The sequence below is a fragment of the Oncorhynchus masou genome, chromosome 1, assembly GCF_036934945.1.
Source record: "Oncorhynchus masou masou isolate Uvic2021 chromosome 1, UVic_Omas_1.1, whole genome shotgun sequence".
NCBI classification, from domain to species: Eukaryota; Metazoa; Chordata; class Actinopteri; order Salmoniformes; family Salmonidae; genus Oncorhynchus; species Oncorhynchus masou.
In genome coordinates, this window is record NC_088212.1 from 48,157,642 (window position 1) to 48,175,846 (window position 18,205).

At 39.9% G+C, this 18,205-nt stretch overlaps 1 protein-coding gene across 4 annotated transcripts in view; it reads left to right on the forward strand.

Annotated features, from left to right (window-relative positions):
- The first annotated feature begins 43 nt into the window (after positions 1-43).
- The window catches only part of LOC135545706 (SEC14-like protein 2), a 41,674-nt gene continuing 23,512 nt past the window's right edge, over positions 44-18,205 (forward strand). Inside the window, exons 1-5 of one of the 4 annotated variants that reach the window (XM_064973512.1) lie at positions 44-700; positions 1,430-1,505; positions 12,036-12,079; positions 16,992-17,054; positions 17,243-17,431. In XM_064973512.1, coding sequence (XP_064829584.1) covers positions 647-700; positions 1,430-1,505; positions 12,036-12,079; positions 16,992-17,054; positions 17,243-17,431 — 426 coding nt within the window. In that variant the 5' untranslated portion in view covers positions 44-646. The other 3 variants (XM_064973520.1, XM_064973527.1, XM_064973537.1) reach the window with 3 other exon arrangements.

The window sequence follows — 18,205 nt, forward strand, 5'->3', positions numbered from 1 at the left end:
ATGGGCGTGTCCTCTCGTGTTTACGCTTTAAGAGTTTCTAAACCCAGAGACGCAACTTCGCAAGACTTCCGGGAATTGTTGAGACACAGACCAGTCTGTGGTTTGGGGTTTGAGAAGTCAATGATATAAATTAAATATTCTTCCTTAGCTGTTCATTTTCTCAAAATCTAAAGATACAACCTCGATTAGATCCGATGTCTTAAGTAGTTGGGCATGTTAGTACTCCAAGCTCGTGAAAGTGACAAACTGAAACGTTTTCATTTTCGTCAAAAACAACGTTATATCGACGGAATGCCGTTGATTTGACGGCCTGCACATGCGTAGTTCGGCACGAGACGATCGTTGTTGACCATGGCCTGTTTCTCGGCATGAGTTTTAGTGAGCCAACGTCGCCATCACGAGTGTGCTCTGGGATTTATACTGAAGAAGCAGTTTTAGTCTATCTCCATAGTGTACTGTCTTTGATACGGTCATTGCGTTTTACGACTTGACTGACAGGGATGAAGAGGATAACATTGCCCTCGTAGAACAGTTTCACACAGTGGGATCAGTCCAGCGACGAGGGCAGAAAAGTGCGTGGCATCCTCTTCGGGTCTTCAACGGAATAAAAACTGCCATTGTATTTTGTTTTGCTTTAACAGACGTGATGAGTGGCAGGGTTGGCGACCTAAGTCCGAAGCAGGCTGAGGCATTGGAGGAGGTGAATTGCTGTACTGTACATTTCTGTATCTGTGTCGCATTTATTTATGTTTGACCTGACGATCCGACAGTCATTGATGCTTTTGGAACTTTGAACCTTCCTATCTTTTTCCACCACACGCATACAGACAGTGTTGTCTGCAATGTACGTTACAAGATATGGTCATATGTAGAAACATGTCATGGCTACAATACGCTGTAAACTATTTATGAATTTTATCAAGCTTTTCCTTCTGAGGTTTCTCTGTAATACGGGTCAGTAAAGTTGATAGGTGATTAAAATAATGGAACCACCTTAAAAAAAAATCTACCCGAGGCCTATTATTATATAAATTATCATGTTATTAATAATTAATTATTTGTGTAATTGCAATTTACTGTATAGAATTTAGTATATGTATCTCCCTTGAAAGGTTTGGTTCTAGTGTATGATTTTAGTTTAATTTCCTAAAATATATTACTATTTGAGATGTGAGTGGAAAAACTCTTATTGAACTTACTGTGACCAATGTGCTTTGTTTTAAGAGATGAACTTCCACACAGAAGTCTGAAGCTTTCATGTGGCTTATAACAATTCATTTCACATGCTTGTTTCCACGTTTACCACTAAACCCATATGTGCATCATCACTAATACACCTATACCCCTTTTGGCTCTCTTTCTTTCTCTCGCTCTCGCTGCCCCCCTTTCTCTGTCTCTCTCTCTGCCACCCGGTTTTATCCTTGGGCAGTTTCGAGAGAGGATTCAGGATGTTCTTCCACTACTTCCTGCTCAGCATGACCACTTCCTGTTGCGCTGGCTCAGAGGTAAGGCAGACTAATTAACCGCCTGTTGCTTCACCACGGGGTGCTTGGAACTGGAATGATCTGTTCTGATAGGAGAGCTGCAAGGCCGTTAAGACCATGCCTGGGTATGGTCAGACTCTCCAGTCCAGTCTAGCTCGGCTAGATAGGCTTCTGAAAACGGTGATTATCATCTTTGATGGATACGTTGTTACACAGCAACAGATATTTCAGCTTCAACCGAACAATTCAACAGTTAATACTCAATGGTTTTGCAAATAGAGAAGTTACCAACTGGTTTTGGAATGGTTACTGACCATGAGAAAAGTTACAACACCTGCGTAGCTACAGTAAATGCTTTCAGTTGTGTGCGGTTGGGGGTGGAAGGTGTTTGTAATGTTTGAGAGAGAGGGCTATCTTTATAACTGGTATATAACTGTAATAACTTTTGAATACTTGGCTAATAGCTGGTTAACTTGGACATGAACAGTGTTAGAGCTTTCGTTAAAATTCTTCACACGGTTGCAAATGACAGTTACAGGGCCTGAGAGAAAGAGAGAGGTCTTTGGTCTAGCGTTGTTTAGTGGAGTGACAGGTTGTTGTAACGCAACGAGTGAGGACCAGGTGTTGTAAAGAATGCCTTGTTCTACATTGGAATAGATTGGACTCACGTAGGCTCTCTGAATCCTTATAATCTAGGACTAATCTAGGGCTAATTGCATTAAACCTGTAAAACAGTGACTCATGCATTATTAGTTATGGCAGCTTAACATACGCTTAGCCCTTCCACTGATGGTCTGTGTCTTTCAGGTTTTCATCTATAACTCTTCCTATTCCATCTGTAATTAGAAAGAGCTTGTTACTATGTGTTGATCCTTGGCAGATCATAAAGATCTAGTCTAATAATCAGAGCTGAACTCACTGCGTAGAAATGTATTGGTCTTAATGGTTGACTTTGGGCAAAAACACAAAAATAACGGCTCTAAACTGTATAACTGATCAATGCACCATCATATCAGGTAATTTAATGCTTATAAACCAAACATATTTATGAATAAGATATTTGGTTACAGAAGTGCAATTTCTTACTGATCTTTACAGCTTCAGTCCAAAAACAAATCCTTTGACATGATGTCAACACATATTGGAAGAGTTATTGGCTAGCTACCGTGACTAGCTCAGCTAACGAACTAGCTAGACTATATATACAAAAGTATGTGGATGTTCCAGGACTGCCGTTCAGAAGAAGAGATTGAATTTCACTGTTTGCACTATATAGATCAATGTTTTTTCTGTGATCGAATCAACATATCAGCCAATGCAACAAACCAAAACAAATGAGATTGAGTCTGTGATTTTGTTGTAGGCAGAGCCATAGCGCAGTGGAGTAGAATTCTATTGGCAGAGGGAGCCCAAGAGTGTTCTTTCACCCACATGAGTGGTCTTTCACCCACAAGTGACTGCGCTTTTCAGATCAGATCAGAGCGCATTTGTTGTTCTTTGCTAGTTAGCGAGTTATTAGCCCAGTTATAGATAGGTATAGGTCAACAATGGGGAGTTCCTGCTACAATTTACAGTCACCTATTTGGCCCATGGTGTTACAGACTAAGTTACAGAACAAGTAAATCATTAATTAATGTCTAGCCCATCATAATGTAAAAACATTTTTTTAAATGCAATGTAGGCCTCCATGCAATCTCCATAGACAAACATTGGTAGTAGAATGGCCTTACTGAAGAGCTCAGTGACTTTCAATGCGGCACCGTCATAGGAGTCCACCTTTCCAACAAGTCAGTCTGTCACATTTCTGCCCTGCTAGTGCTTCCCTGTTCAACTGTAAGTGCTGTTATTTTGAAGTGGAAACGTCTAGGAGCAACAATAGCTCGGCTGCGAATTGGTAGGCCACACAAGCTCACAGAACGGGACCGCTGAGTGCTGAAGCGCGTAGTGCGTACAAATCATCTGTCCTCAGTTACAACACTCACTACCAAGTTCCAAACTGCCTCTGGAAGCAATGTCAGCACAAGAACTGTTCGTCGGGAGCTTCATGAAATGTGTTTTCATGGCCGGGCATCTGCACACAAGCCTAAGATCACCATGCGCGTCTGCTGGAGTGGGGTAAAGCTCGCCGCCATTGGACTCTGGAGCAGTGGAAACGCATTTCTTTGTGATGAATCACGCTTCACCATCTGGCAGTCCAATGGACAAATCTGGGTTTGGAGGATGTCAGGAGAACGCTACCTGCCCCAACGCATAGTGCTAACTGTAAGGTTTGGTGGAAGAGGAATAATGGTCTGGGGCTTTTTCATGGTTTGGGCTAGGCCTGTTAGTTCCAGCGAGGGGAAATCTTAACACTACGCATACAATGACATTCTAGATGATTCTGTGCTTCCAACTTTGTGGCAACAGTTTGGGGAAGGCCCATTCCTGTTTCAGTATGATAATGCCTTTGTGCGCAAAGCAAGGTCCATACAGAAATGGTTTGTCGAGATTGGTGTGGAACAACTTGACTGGCCTGCACAGTGCCCTGACCTCAACCCCATCGAACACCTTTTGGATGAATAGGAACGCTGACTGCGAGCCAGGCCTAATCGCCAAACATCAGTGCCCGACCTCACTAATGATCTTGTGGCTGAATGGATTTCTGTTTTTTATTTTTAATACATTTGCCAAAATTTCTAAAAACCTGTTTTTGCTTTGTCATTATGGGGTAGTGTGTGTAGATTGATGAGGGGGGGGAAAAACAATTAACCATTTTTGAATCAGGCTGTAACGTAACGAATTGAAAAAAGTCAAGGGGTCTGAATACTTTCCAAATGCACTGTATATTATTAGTATATGTAAAGACCAGATTAAATTAAGAACAGTCTGATGGGTGACAATATTATCACTTGTGAATGATGTATTATCACTTGTGAATGATGCCCAGCATGTGAAGTAAGGCAAGAAACAGCACATACATATTTTTGCGCAACTTTTTCTAGTCATAGTCGCACACATCATGTAACCTAGCCCATAGGCCTATGTTTTGATAAGGTTTGTATCACAACTAAAGTGGCCAAATAACTCCAAATGTAACATATAAACCTAGGACCCCTGGAACACTGTTAGAGAGCACATTGAAAGATGTGTCATTGCGCAATCGCATATGAAAACAGAGTTTTGACTGGCCACTATTTAAAAGAGGATCCAAGCTTTCTTGTGCTGCTATATTATTATTACTCAATTCTTAATGTTGTTAAATTAAGCACAATAATCCACTTTACAACATGGCATACAAAGGCGCATGAGTTTCAATTTTGGGGAGGCACATTTTCACCATAAAAATGCACCTTTTATAAGAAAGCATTCCATGCATCATCACATTTGCAAACTTATGTAAGATTGCCTACTATTTGTAATGTGATGAGTAGATTGAATAGTCATAATTTTGGCTACAAATATAACTCAATCACTGTTCGCAAAAAAAGACTGTTCACTGCATGGCTGAGCAACTATAGCATAGAGAAGGCCTAGGCTAATTCCGATATGTTTCTTCTTTCTTTGCATGGGAAAAAATGTGGTATTTTATAAACACATTTAATATAATTCTACTGTACTTTATATAACTGGAGACATGAGCAGAATCACAAGCATTTCGCTACACTCGCATTAACATCTGCTAACCATGTGTATGTGACAAATAAAATTGGATTTGATTTGATTTTTAATACGACAAATTACAGGGTAGCCGACTGCTGACACTGACAAACAGATAAATAAAAACAACAATGCTCATATAATAGGCCTACGAGAAGGGGAGATGCAAATAGAATATGACGTCCATCTCAACTGGTGGACAAAATGATTGTAAAAAAAACTAGTAGCACTGACCCAACAATTATAAATAGTGAATTTGCGCAGTTCGCACTCACTGGGGATATTACAGATGCTCTCCGCTGGTGCCAATAAGACATACTGTTGTTTGCTCAATTAAGTTGAGAATTTTGATAACTTAAAGACAGATTAGTCTTTTCATTGTATTTTCTTTACAGCAATAACAGTTGCAACTCAACAATAATCTGCCCAAATTGTGAGCGCTGCTTTTCCTTCCGACTGCAGGCAATACAATTAAAAACCATCCACAATAAAAACATTTTTTTAAATGAGGTAATGATCCTCTGTGGCCAAATCATGCTTTAGTATCCTATATTGAATTATTTTATTTATTTCTGTATAGACTAATAACGCTATATCATTTCAGAAATATAATTCAATTTACTTTAGGTAAAGCTTTCCCTAGCCTTATGGATGTGCTGCCTATGCATACATATTAAAAACATAACTGCACGTAACCTTCATTCACTATTCAAGTGCAGGCTACGGATAAAGTTTTTTTGTGTGGGCCAATCCAAATCAAAAAGAATTTCACCCATAGACTATATTTAAAGACCAGATTAAATTAAGAATAGTCTTAATGGGTGAGAATATTGTCAAGTACTTGTCAAATTGTGAATGCGAGACTGATGAAGTGTGTGCAGCCTGCACAAGAAGCAGAACTCGTGTTTTTCATGCAACTTTTTTCAAAGTCGCATCATGCAGCCTTAGAATGTAATAAAAATCTAAACATATAGCCTAACATTTGTATCACACGTAATGTAGTGTAAATAACACTAAATTAAGCATATAGGAGGGCCGGTTTCTTTGTTAACACAGACTTTCCTCAGAAATCCTTTGGAGAAAATATCCTTTCTATTTTATTTAGCCATGTTTATTGTATTCTTCATACAATAAAATACTATACAATAATGCCACGGAATTCTAAGCAAATCTTGTCTGCTAAATTAACTAGTGTAGCCCACAGCCCTATGGCATAGCCAGATCATTGCCTAGCATAAGGACAACTCGGAATATGCTATTTTGTTCCAGTGAAATAGGCAACATTTTCTTCAGATCATGTTTATTTATACCTGTCTAAAATAAATAATGGATTTATTGTGATGGTGTAGGCTACATTAAATTGATTTATTATACTTTTTAAAATGTAGATGATCCAATAGTCTGCATCAGTGGCTTGTAGGCTATGCGTGGAAGCCAGGAGATGCTAGATATGTTTATGTTAATTAAAGGTCAATTACAGTGAGATCGACAGTTATTTGCATGATAATCACCGGCTGACAAAATTTCACGACTGCCGCAGCCCTAGCACTGACCCACCCCATTTCTGTTTGAAATTTGAGAAAAGCGGAGTTGACCTTTAATTGGTTAGACTGAGTCGACATGTTTGAATTTGGCAGGGTAGCCTAGTGGTTCAAGTGTTGGACTAGTAACCGGAAGGTTGCAAGTTCAAACCCCCGAGCTGACAAGGTAAAAATCTGTCGTTCTGCCCCTGAACAGGCAGTTAACCCACTGTTCCTAGGCCGTCATTGAAAATAAGAATTTGTTCTTAATTAACTGACTTGCCAAGTTAAATAAAGGTAAAATAAAATCCTCTCAGTGTAGAGAGGGTGAATGAACGGGCTGCTGCACTGTCACTATGGGAACTCTTTCTTGAGCTCCTGTTTTTTTTCTTCTTAAATGGTTAAACTAGTGGGAAATATATGTGATTATTGTACAAATCTGTGAGTTTGCTTAATTTACTATTATCCTAAATTAAAATATATAATTATTTTGGCCATATTTAATAAGTTTATTTTACGCTACTTTCCTTGATGTGGACAGTATGTGTCACTACATTACACAAGCTCATGTTTTGACCATATCGGTTTGGGAGGATTTAGACATCCTTTTTACTTCAGATTGGTGATGTTAATAGAAAAGTTTATAGTCAGCACGATGCCACAAGATTAAATGCTTAAAACAGATCAATATATTTGGTTTTGTACTGTTGATTTTGTCATACATGCAGGGGGTTGCAGGACTTCAAAGTCTTCCTGTCATTTTCGAACTCAAATGGCACGTAGAAATCGGGGTGGTCTCTATAAATGTCGCTGGCCTCACAGATTTGAGAATCAAACTATCTCTCAACTAACAGCCAGCCCTAGTCAGTGTTGATATCCTATGTCGGGTCGTGATGTGATTCATTGAAGTTAAATAACAAAGCAACTGATTTGTTCCTTCCCCATTTCAACAGCCTCTCAGAATCTCCATCTGAGATTCCAAAATATTGACCACTGCCTTCAGCAAATTATCTTCTAACCACTGATGTACAAAAATATTCTCAGATTCAGTGTCCTTTAAACAGTTTAAACAGCGCATACAACCTAAATGTTTGCCCTCACTCTATTGATTTCAATGTGATATCGATATAAGTGAATAACAAAATAGTGTTGCGTTGACCTTTCCGCGTTGGCAACCCACTTGAAACAAAATGCAACAATCCAAAATGTAGCTGGCTGTCTTCTACAAGGTGCCCTCTAAGCGTTGATATACATTTTATTCCCAGATTCTGTGTTTTTTTCAGTAGTGTTAGTTTGATCAGGATGTGCAAACTGACTCCACCCATCTTGTTCTATTGATTTCAACGCAATATCAATATTAATAATTGACAAATCAGTGTTGCGTTTCATTTTGGCGACCCCCAAATCAAAATGCACCACTCAAAAATGTAGCTGACTGTCTTTAGTAAGTTGTCCTCTAACCAGTGATGGTAACAATATTTCCAATTTCTGTGTGGTTTTTTAGTTGTGTTAGTATTAAGCAGCGCATACAACCTGATTTTCACCCCTAATCGATATGAGTGATTTAATTAATGACTTATCAAACCAACTAGGTTTCGGTGCGTATACAGTACATAAGGTGCTCGTTTAAAAAAAAAATACAAGTAATATTATTACTATTGTGACACATGTACAGTGGGGTCCGAAATTATTGACACCCTTGATAAAGATGAGCAAAAAATTACTGTATTAAATAAATAATTCCAAATACTGAGCTAAATTGTATACTACATTTTTCTGTGAAATTATATTATTTTATACTAATACAATTGCTCAGAGGAAGATATTTTGTTTAAAAAGTAATACTATTTTTGTCAAAATGATTGACATCCCTGTTTTCAATACCTTTCAACACCTCATCTTGCGAGGATAACGGCACTGAGCCTTTTTCTAAAAAATTTAATGAGTTGGAGAACACATTGGGAGGGATCTTAGACCATTTCTCATTACAGAATCCTGTGCCTATGGACTGTCCTCTTCGATTTAAACCACAGGTTTTCAATTCCGGAGACTTAGATGGCCGTTGCAAAATTTAGATTTTCTGGCCAATTAACAATGTCTTTGTGGATTTTTATATGTGCATATGTGTGCTTGGTGTTATTATATACAAGCGCCCAAGACTAGCGAAGGCTCTATTTTCATGTCATCTGACCAAAGCACCGGTTCCAACTCAAGGCGTTTACATATTTTTGGATGACATGAAAATAGGACTCTTTCTAATCAAATCAAATTGTATTGGTCACAAATACATATTTAGCAGACGTTATTGCTGGTGTAGCGGAACGCTTGTGTTCCTAGCTCCAGTAGTATCTAACAATTCACAACAATACAGATCAAATCTAAAAGTAAGGAATATAATTTAGAAATATATAAATATTAGGATGAGCAATGTCGGAGTGTCATTGACTAGAATACAGTATATACATGTGAAATGAGTAAAACAGTATATAAACATTATTAAAGTGGCTAGTGTTCCATTATTAAAGTGACCAGTGATTCTATGTCTATGTACATAGGGCAGCAGCCTCTAAGGTGCAGGGTTCAGTAACCAGGTGGTAGCCGGCTAGTGATTGCTATTTAACAGCCTGAGGACCTTGAGACAGGCTGTTTTTCAGTCTCTTGGTCTCAATTTTGATGCATCTGTACTGACCTCGCCTTCTGGATGATAAGCGTGGTGAACAGGCTATGGCTCGGGTGGTTGATGTCCTTGATGATCTTTTTGGCCTTCCTGTGACATCGGGTGCTGTAGTTGTCCTGGAGGGCAGGCAGTGTGCCCCTGGTGATGCGTTGGGCAGACCGCACCACCCTCTGGAGAGCCCTGCGGTTGCAGGTGGTGCAGTTGCCGTACCCGGGCAGTGCAGTTGTCGTATGCACACGTGGTGGGTTTGGCATCAAAATGAGAATGCATGTGTCGTAAATAACCCTGTACCTATTGTAAAATATGGTGGTGGATCTTTGATGCTATACAGATATTTAGCTTTCTCTGGTCCTGGGGCCCTTGTTAAGGTCAACAGCATCATGAACTTTACCCAGTACCAGGATATTTTATCCAAAAACCTGGTTGCCCCTGACAGAAGACGGAAAGTTGGCCGCAAGTGGATCTTCCAGTAAGACAATAACCCCAAGCACACATCCAAAGTCCATAAAGAAATTGTGGTTTGAATTGAAGAGGGCTGTCCATAAGTGTAGACGAAGGATATGAAGCATCTAGAAGGATTCTGTATGGAGGAATGGTCTAAGATCCCCCCCCCCAATGTGTTCTCCAACTTATAAAACATTTTAGAAAAAAGCTCAGTGCCGTTAACCTCGCAAGATGATTTTGACCCCTACCATTGCTCCAGACCACAACAAGGAGGAGTCAGAGCACTCATTATGCATTTGGGACCCAAGGTTTTTATATGACCAATGATATCGAGTGGTTCCAATGACGGATTTTGACGCGAGCCACCCGTGCCTGGTGGCGTACTTTAACAAAGATGGCTGACAAAACATTACGATGGAACCAAATGTAAGTTGTTGTAACGTCATAACGAGTCAAGCAAAAAATGTACAATTCATAGGAATATGTTATTTAATGTAGAGACAAATGTTTGTGCATATTTTTTGTCATGAAGTTCAAAAATTGCTATTTTGCAAGTTATCTGACTAGCTAACATTAGCCAGTGTTAGGAGAATGAATTTGTAATTCGTGTTGTTTTAATGTTTTAGGGACTCCTGAGAACCAGCAAAACAGGCTGTCCGTCTTGTGAAACCGTAGACTGTGTATGGACCCTAAAACGTTCTGAACTAATATTTATTCCAATCTATGAACCTCAGCTATCATAGTTGTATCAAATTCAAGTCTGAATGACATTAATGAAGCCTATGTGTAACCGGTGTGAAATTGCTAGCTAGTTAGCGGGGTACGCGCTAATAGTGTTTCAATCGGTGACGTCACTCGCTCTGAGACCTTGAAGTAGTTGTTCCCCTTGCTCTGCAAAGGCTGTGGCTTTTGTGGAGCGATGGGTAACGATGCTTCGAGGCTGGTTGTTGTTGATGTGTGCAGAGGGTCCCTGATTCGAGCCCAGGTAGGGGCGAGGAGAGTGGCGCAAGCAAAACTGTTACACGGGTATGGTTTTAATCAGCATAATCTCCTCTGTAATTATGTAAGTCTGGGCAGCGAGTTCGTTTGTCATCAATCGCTAGACCAGAAATACTCAGTTTTTATTTTTTCCCTATTTTTTCATTACTCATTACACAGTTGACAGCATCGAGGTTACGGATGTTTACTTTCTACACAAGTTGATTTTTTTCCAGTTTCGTCCTATGAACAGACTGTAGTGGGAAAATAAAAAGGGTTACATTTTTTATGGAATTCTAAGCATCACTCCAGTCAAAACAGGCCCTGCGATCGATTGATTCCATCAATTTGCTGTTCCAGTTTAGTCATCGTTCTTAAGCTGTTTTTCAGCCTTGGGTGAATTTGGACTCGTTCTATTGTAGTAAGGACAGCGTAACTAACAAATTGTCAGCCAACATAACTTTGTAAGGTAAATTATTTGAAAAGTCATTACTTTATTACATTGAGTAGCAAGCTACCCCTTGGTCGTTAGGGCAAATCTGGTCTATAATAGGAGGGGGGTTTTGGGACAGAGCCACTGACTGACCACTGCTGTCAGCTGGCCACTTAATCACCTTAGCTATTAGAGTATTAGATAAGCTGCTTATAGTGTCCTCTCTCCCTCCTGGGTCAGTACTGTACGGTGGCTGCTACTATACAGGGGAAGTCTGATGTAAGGTGTTGACACACAGTGGAAGAAAGTCAGGCGACTGGCTGCTCTTAATCTCCATAAAGAGCCCTAATGGAGGCTAGCTACAGTCTGTTGTTGTGGTGATACCACCAGCCCTACCCTGCTCATTTACTGACACCCGGAGTGAGGAAGAAATCAGTCATGTCCAGATTTATAGAGGGAGATTAAATAAAAATTGCACAGTCACATGGCTGACTGAAAAGAGTGCCAATTTGGGACGCAGCCAGTGTCTCACCGGTCAGATGTAAAACTGAAGACTCTTCTTATGAATGAAAAGGGGACAAGCTTGTTTGCTTGTGGTTAGTTATCTAATGTGCATGTTTATAATGTTAGTTGTGGAGGACAAAATGCTGCGTGTTTCTCAAATAGAATGTCCTTCACATGTTACATGTTAAATAACAGCATACACACAAACACAAAATCACTGTCAGCTCTGATCTATAACCATGACGCCATGGATGTTATTCACACCCACTCTCTCTCTCTCTCTCTCTCTCTCTCTCTCTCTCTCTCTCTCTCTCTCCATTTCTTCTCTCTTCTCTCTCCCCTTTTCTCTCCCCTCACAGCCAGGAACTTCAATGTCAATAAGTCAGAAGCCATGCTTCGAAAGGTAGGCCTAACACTCCCCCTCTCCTTTCCTATGTTGCTATTGAAACATATATGACTAGTTTTGTTGTATATTTTCATTGCTGCCTCTAGAGTACCCCTGGTGTGACCAATGGTTTATCCAGCCAGTAATCTGAAATACTGTGGGGAAAAGCATGTGGGAAATATCAGGAATGTAGCCTAACCACAATACAATACAGGCGCTTTCAAAGAGTGGATTGCGTCACATGAAAGTGCTGCTTGAAAAACTGAAATACATCCATCACATTCATTTGATTAAACACCTTTGCCAAGCCACGAATGCTACTGTAGGGGAGAGTGGGGTAAATAATGCCAAAGGGCTAATTGAGCCACACCTTGTTTCTAGGAAACACAACATTAATCATGTGACCAAATATTTAGGAAGAGGTCATAATTTCATGGCATCTGTGAAGGAAGAAACCACATAGAAGTGGTAAGCAAGTTAGGTCCAAAAAATGGATGTTCACAAAGTCCAATTCATTTGTTGTGTTATATGTTTCATGATGCTAATATCTAAACCAAGTAGATTGGTTTAAGACTGTTTTATACTTCAGTTGGGGTCCTGAATATAGCATGAGGTCCTAAACCTAATATGAAAATGCATCCTTGTAGCTGTGTGGGCTAATTTAGTCATAATGGTTTCTTTGGGGTAAATTGTGCCATTTGGCCAAGTTGAGCCAATGGCACAACATACCCCATACAAATGATGATTACATTTAGTCAGTTTTATGCATAAGATGAATAGTATTTTTGCAATTTTTCGTGCATTTGAACTCAATATATTGCATTTTTATTGTTACAGAGCAGACATTATCATGCCTCATGCATGCAAATGTAAAACAAGCAGGGGTCGTCAACCTTTTTTTCCTGAATACAAAGTGTTATGTTTGGGGAAAATCCAATACAACACATGACTGAGTACCACTCTCCATATTTTCCATATTGGTGGCAGCATCCTGTTATGGGTATGCTTGTAATTGTTAAGGACTAGGGAGTTTTTCAGAATAAAAAAATAAGCATAATGGAGCTAAGCACAGGCAAAATACTAGAGAAAAAAAACTGGTTCAGTCTGCATTCCACCAGACACTGGGTGATGAATTCACCTTTCAGCAGGACAATAACCTAAAATGCTTGCCTAGCAATGATCAACAACCAATTTGAGAGTGCTTGAAGAATTTTGACAAGAATAATCGGCAAATGTTGCCCAATCCAGTTGTGTAAAGCTCTTAGAGACTTACCCAGAAAGAGTCACAGCTATAAATGGTGGCAAAAAGTGCTGACTCAAGGATGTGAATACTAACACTAAGTTTTAGAACACCTACTCATTCAAGGGACTTTCTATATTTGTACTATTTTCTACATTGTAGAATAATAGTGACGACATCAAAACTATGAAATAACACATATGGAATCATGTAGAAACCAAAAAAGTGTTAAACAAATCAAAATATATTTTATATTTGAGATTCTTCAAATAGCCCCCCCTTGCCTGGATGACAGGTGTCTTTGTGAGACGTGGTGTGGGTTAACGGATTATCTCCGCATGTGTATTTCCCACCGTAAAGCATGGATGAGGTGTTATGGTGTGGGGGTGCTTTGCTGGTGACACTGTCTGTGATTTATTTAGAATTCAAGGCACACTTAACCAGCATCACTACTACCGCATTCTGCAGTGATACGCCATCCCATCTGGTTTGGACTTAGTCCCACTATCATTTGTTTTTCAGACCCAACACACCTCCAGGCTGTGTAAGGGATATATACCAAGAAGGAGAGTGATGGAGTGCTGCATCAGATGATCTGGCCTCCACAATCCCCTGACCTCAACCAAATTGAGATAGTTTGGGATGAGTCGGATCGCAGAGTGAAGGAAAAGCAGCCAACAAGTGCTCAGCATATGTGGGAACTCCTTCAAGACTGTTGGAAAAGCATTCCAGGTGAAGCTGGTTGAGAGAGTGACAAGAGTGTGCAAAGCTGTCATCAAGGCAAAGGATGGCTATTTGAAGAATCTCAAATATAAAGTATATTTTGATTTGTTTAACACTGTTTTGGTTACTACATGATTCCATATGTGTTATTGTATAGTTTTGATGTTTTCTATTATTCTACAATGTAGAATATAGTAAAAATAAAGAAAAACTCTTGAATGATTAGGTGTCATAAAACTTTTGACCGGTAGTGTATGTAAATGAGGTTATTCTGTATCTCTTTTTCATTATATTTTCAGGCTGTGACACAACAAAATCTGGGAAAGGTTAAGGGGTATGAATGCTTTCTGAAGGCACTGTATAAGTTTCTTTTATCAACTGTAATAATCGAAAAGGCAATACTGATGTCAGCACTCTTACTCTGAAAATACAGGCCCAGAGTAGTGCTGTATGCCGGGTTCAGAAGCCCCGGCCCATTTCTTAGTTCTGAGTGATTAGGGCTTTTTGAGGTTGGTTCAGTTTCGTTTTGATTATTAAAAAAATGTCGCAGCTTTCGATTATTAAAAAAAATGTGTGATGAAAATAATGATGTTACAATGATTTTAGAGCTTTTTAATGTGCATTTCAAAGCCAAAAATAGTGAGCATTCAATTGCCAAAATATTGGAAATATTTCAGTTGTGTATATTCCTTTATTTTTATTTGATGATTTTATTATTTTTCATTCCTTAAAGTAATAATCTCATCTCTGCTCAGGTAGTAGCCTTGCAGTCAACCATCCATCGAGCCAGGTCATCTATCGTTATGTGCTCCCCATACTGTACTGTCTTTAGTCATCCTATTTAGCTAACCTGGCTAAGTATGCTGCAGAGCTGTCTAACAAAATAAACTAAGCAAAAAAAGAAATGTCCTCTCACTGTCAACTGTGTTTATTTTCAGAAAACTTAACATCTGTAAAATTTTGGATGAACATAACAAGATTCAACAACTGAGACTAACACTGAACAAGTTCCACAGACATGTGACTAACATAAATGGAATAATGTGTCCCTGAACAAAGGGGGGTCAAAATAAAAAGTAACAGTCAGTATCTGGTGTAGCCACCAGCTGCATTAATTACTGCAGTGCATCTCCTCCTCATGGACTGCACCAGATTTGCCAGTTCTTGCTGTGAGATGTTCCCCCACTCTTCCTCCAAGGCACCTGCATCTTCCCAGACATTTCTGGGGAGAATGGCATTAGCCCTCCCCTTCCGATCCAACAGGTCCCAGACGTGCTCAATGGGATTGAGATCCTGGCTCTTCGCTGGCCATGGCAGAACACTGACATTCCTGTCTTGCAGGAAATCACGCACAGAACGAGCAGTATGGCAGCATTGTCATGCTGGAGGGTCATGTCAGGATGAGCCTGCAAGGACCAGACATCACCAACAGGCCTACAAGCCCTCAGTCTAGCTTCTCTCTGCCTTTTGCTGACAGTCTGAGCACTGATGGAGGGATTGTGCATTCCTGGTGTAACTCGGGCAGTTGTTGTTGCCATCCTGTACCTGTCCCGCAGGTGTAATGTTCAGATGTACCGATCCTGGGCAAGTGTTGTTACATGTGGTCTGCCACTGCGAGGACGATCAGCTGTCCGTCCTGTATCCCTGTAGCGCTGCCTTTAGGCGTCTCAAAATACGGACATTGCAATTTATTGCCCTTGCCACATCTGCAGTCCTCATGCCTCCTTGCATCATGCCTAAGGCACGTTCAAGCAGATGAGCAGGGAACCTGGGCATCTTTCTTTTGGTGTTTTTCAGAGTCCGTAGAAAGGCCTCTTTTACTGTCCTAAGTTTTCATAACTGTGGCCTTAATTGCCTACCGTCTGTAAGCTGTTGGTGTCATAATGACCGTTCCACAGGTGCATGTTCATTAATTGTTCATGGTTCATTGAACAAGCATGGGAAACAGTGTTTAAACCCTTTACAATGAAGATCTGTGAAGTTATTTGGATTTTTACGAATTATCTTTGAAAGACAGGGTCCTGAAAAAGGGACATTTCTTTTTTTGCTCCTGTTTAATTTGACTAGTTCTTCAAAGTAGATAAGGCATACTTTCGCGAACTTTCTCCGTCCCTCTCGTTGTTTGTAGTGTACATTCCACCCTCATGCAGTCTGTTTATTTTACCTAATTTAGCAGACGTAAAAGTGTATCCGTCCAGAGATCTGTATATAATGACGATATGCTCACGTCTCCACGCTAACAATGGGAGTCGTTGTCCCAAAGGCAGGAAGGAAGGCAACAAGCTTAGTTCCGAAATAAGCCCATAGAATTGCATTGTGCTTATTTTAGATAGAATTTGTCAAGAATGAAGCTTCTCACTTTGCCTCTTCCTCTCTGATCCATCTGTCTGAGCCAGAAAAAACTTTCACTAAGGAATGTGGTCATTGTAGTTCATTACCACATTTCTGCAGACTCATACTAGGTTTAATATTTGTTTAATGAAAACTACAAGTCCCTTCAGCCCAGTGTCCCACATCTGCCTTGACTTGATTTTTCTCGTGAATGGATCCATTTTTCTCTAGAGAAATGGTGCAATGGGCTCGCAAAAAAACACATAACTAAATGGAATTCAAGTAATTGGACCAATGACGGTCAATTAGTTGTTTACTAACCCCTTAAATGACGAAAGGTCAGTTAATCGCCCATCTCTATCATTTCCTGAAGTGTGTAGTGTATTATCCCCTTTATGCTGATGGGGTATTTATGCAGGTTATTGTCACACTGGCAGTCTAAACCTACTGATCCACATAACTAACTATAGTCACTGTTCTCCTGACACAGGCTGTGTGTGTGAGTGTGTGAGTGTGTGAGTGTGTGAGTGTGTGAGTGAGTGAGTGAGTGAGTGAGTGAGTGAGTGAGGAAAAGAAAGATTTCAGTCCATGTAAAACTATTGGAGCCATTCATGTTCTGTCATGCTTTATTTCCAGCACCTTGACTTCAGGAAACACATGAAAGCAGACACAATCACCACAGAATGGCATCCTCCAGAGGTATCTCAGTCTTTTATCACACTTATTCAATTGACCTATTAGCAGAGTATATTTTTATATTTTTCGATTATTAAAATATCAGATAGGCCTAAATACTGAAATAGTTTAAATTTGACTGTATAATAGTGCCATGTTATTAGTCTGATACCATGGTGTTAATAGTGTGTTTCCATTGCATTGGTGTCCAGGTTATTGAGAAATACCTGTCTGGTGGGATGTGCGGGTTCGACCGGGAGGGAAGCCCCATCTGGTGGGATGTCATCGGCCCTGTGGACCCCAAGGGCCTCTTCCTGTCTGCCTCTAAACAGGACTTCATCAAGTCTAAGATCAGAGACTGTGAGATGCTGCAGAAGGAGTGTGACCTGCAGTCTGAGAGGGTATGGGGAGGTTTCATTCATATAAATAGAATTATTAGAATGGGGATTCCCATTTAAATCAATGACGCCACTATCTATTCAGTACTATATTTGGAGGGTCAGGAGTTTTACATGAATATACAGTATGTTTGACAAGACCAGGAAAAACCCCTGGCACCAACCTTACTGAGATTCTATACCACTAATGAAGTGTTCCTGTAGAATCTTTGTCATCCTTGTTGAATACCCTACCTATGGTGACAAATCTGTCATACACTATATACAGTGCCTTGCAAAAGTATTCGGCCCCCTTGAACTTTGCGACCTTTTGCCACATTTCAGGCTTCAAACATAAAGATATAAAAATTTATTTTTTTGTGAAGAATCAACAACAAGTGGGACACAATCATGAAGTGAAACGACATTTATTGGATATTTCAAACTTTTTTAACAAATCAAAAACTGAATAATTGGGCGTGCAAAATTATTCAGCCCCCTTAAGTTAATACTTTGTAGCGCCACCTTTTGCTGCGATTACAGCTGTAAGTCGCTTGGGGTATGTCTCTATCAGTTTTGCACATCGAGAGACTGAATTGTTTTCCCATTCCTCCTTGCAAAACAGCTCGAGCTCAGTGAGGTTGGATGGAGAGCATTTGTGAACAGCAGTTTTCAGTTCTTTCCACAGATTCTCGATTGGATTCAGGTCTGGACTTTGACTTGGCCATTCTAACACCTGGATATGTTTATTTTTGAACCATTCCATTGTAGATTTTGCTTCATGTTTTGGATCATTGT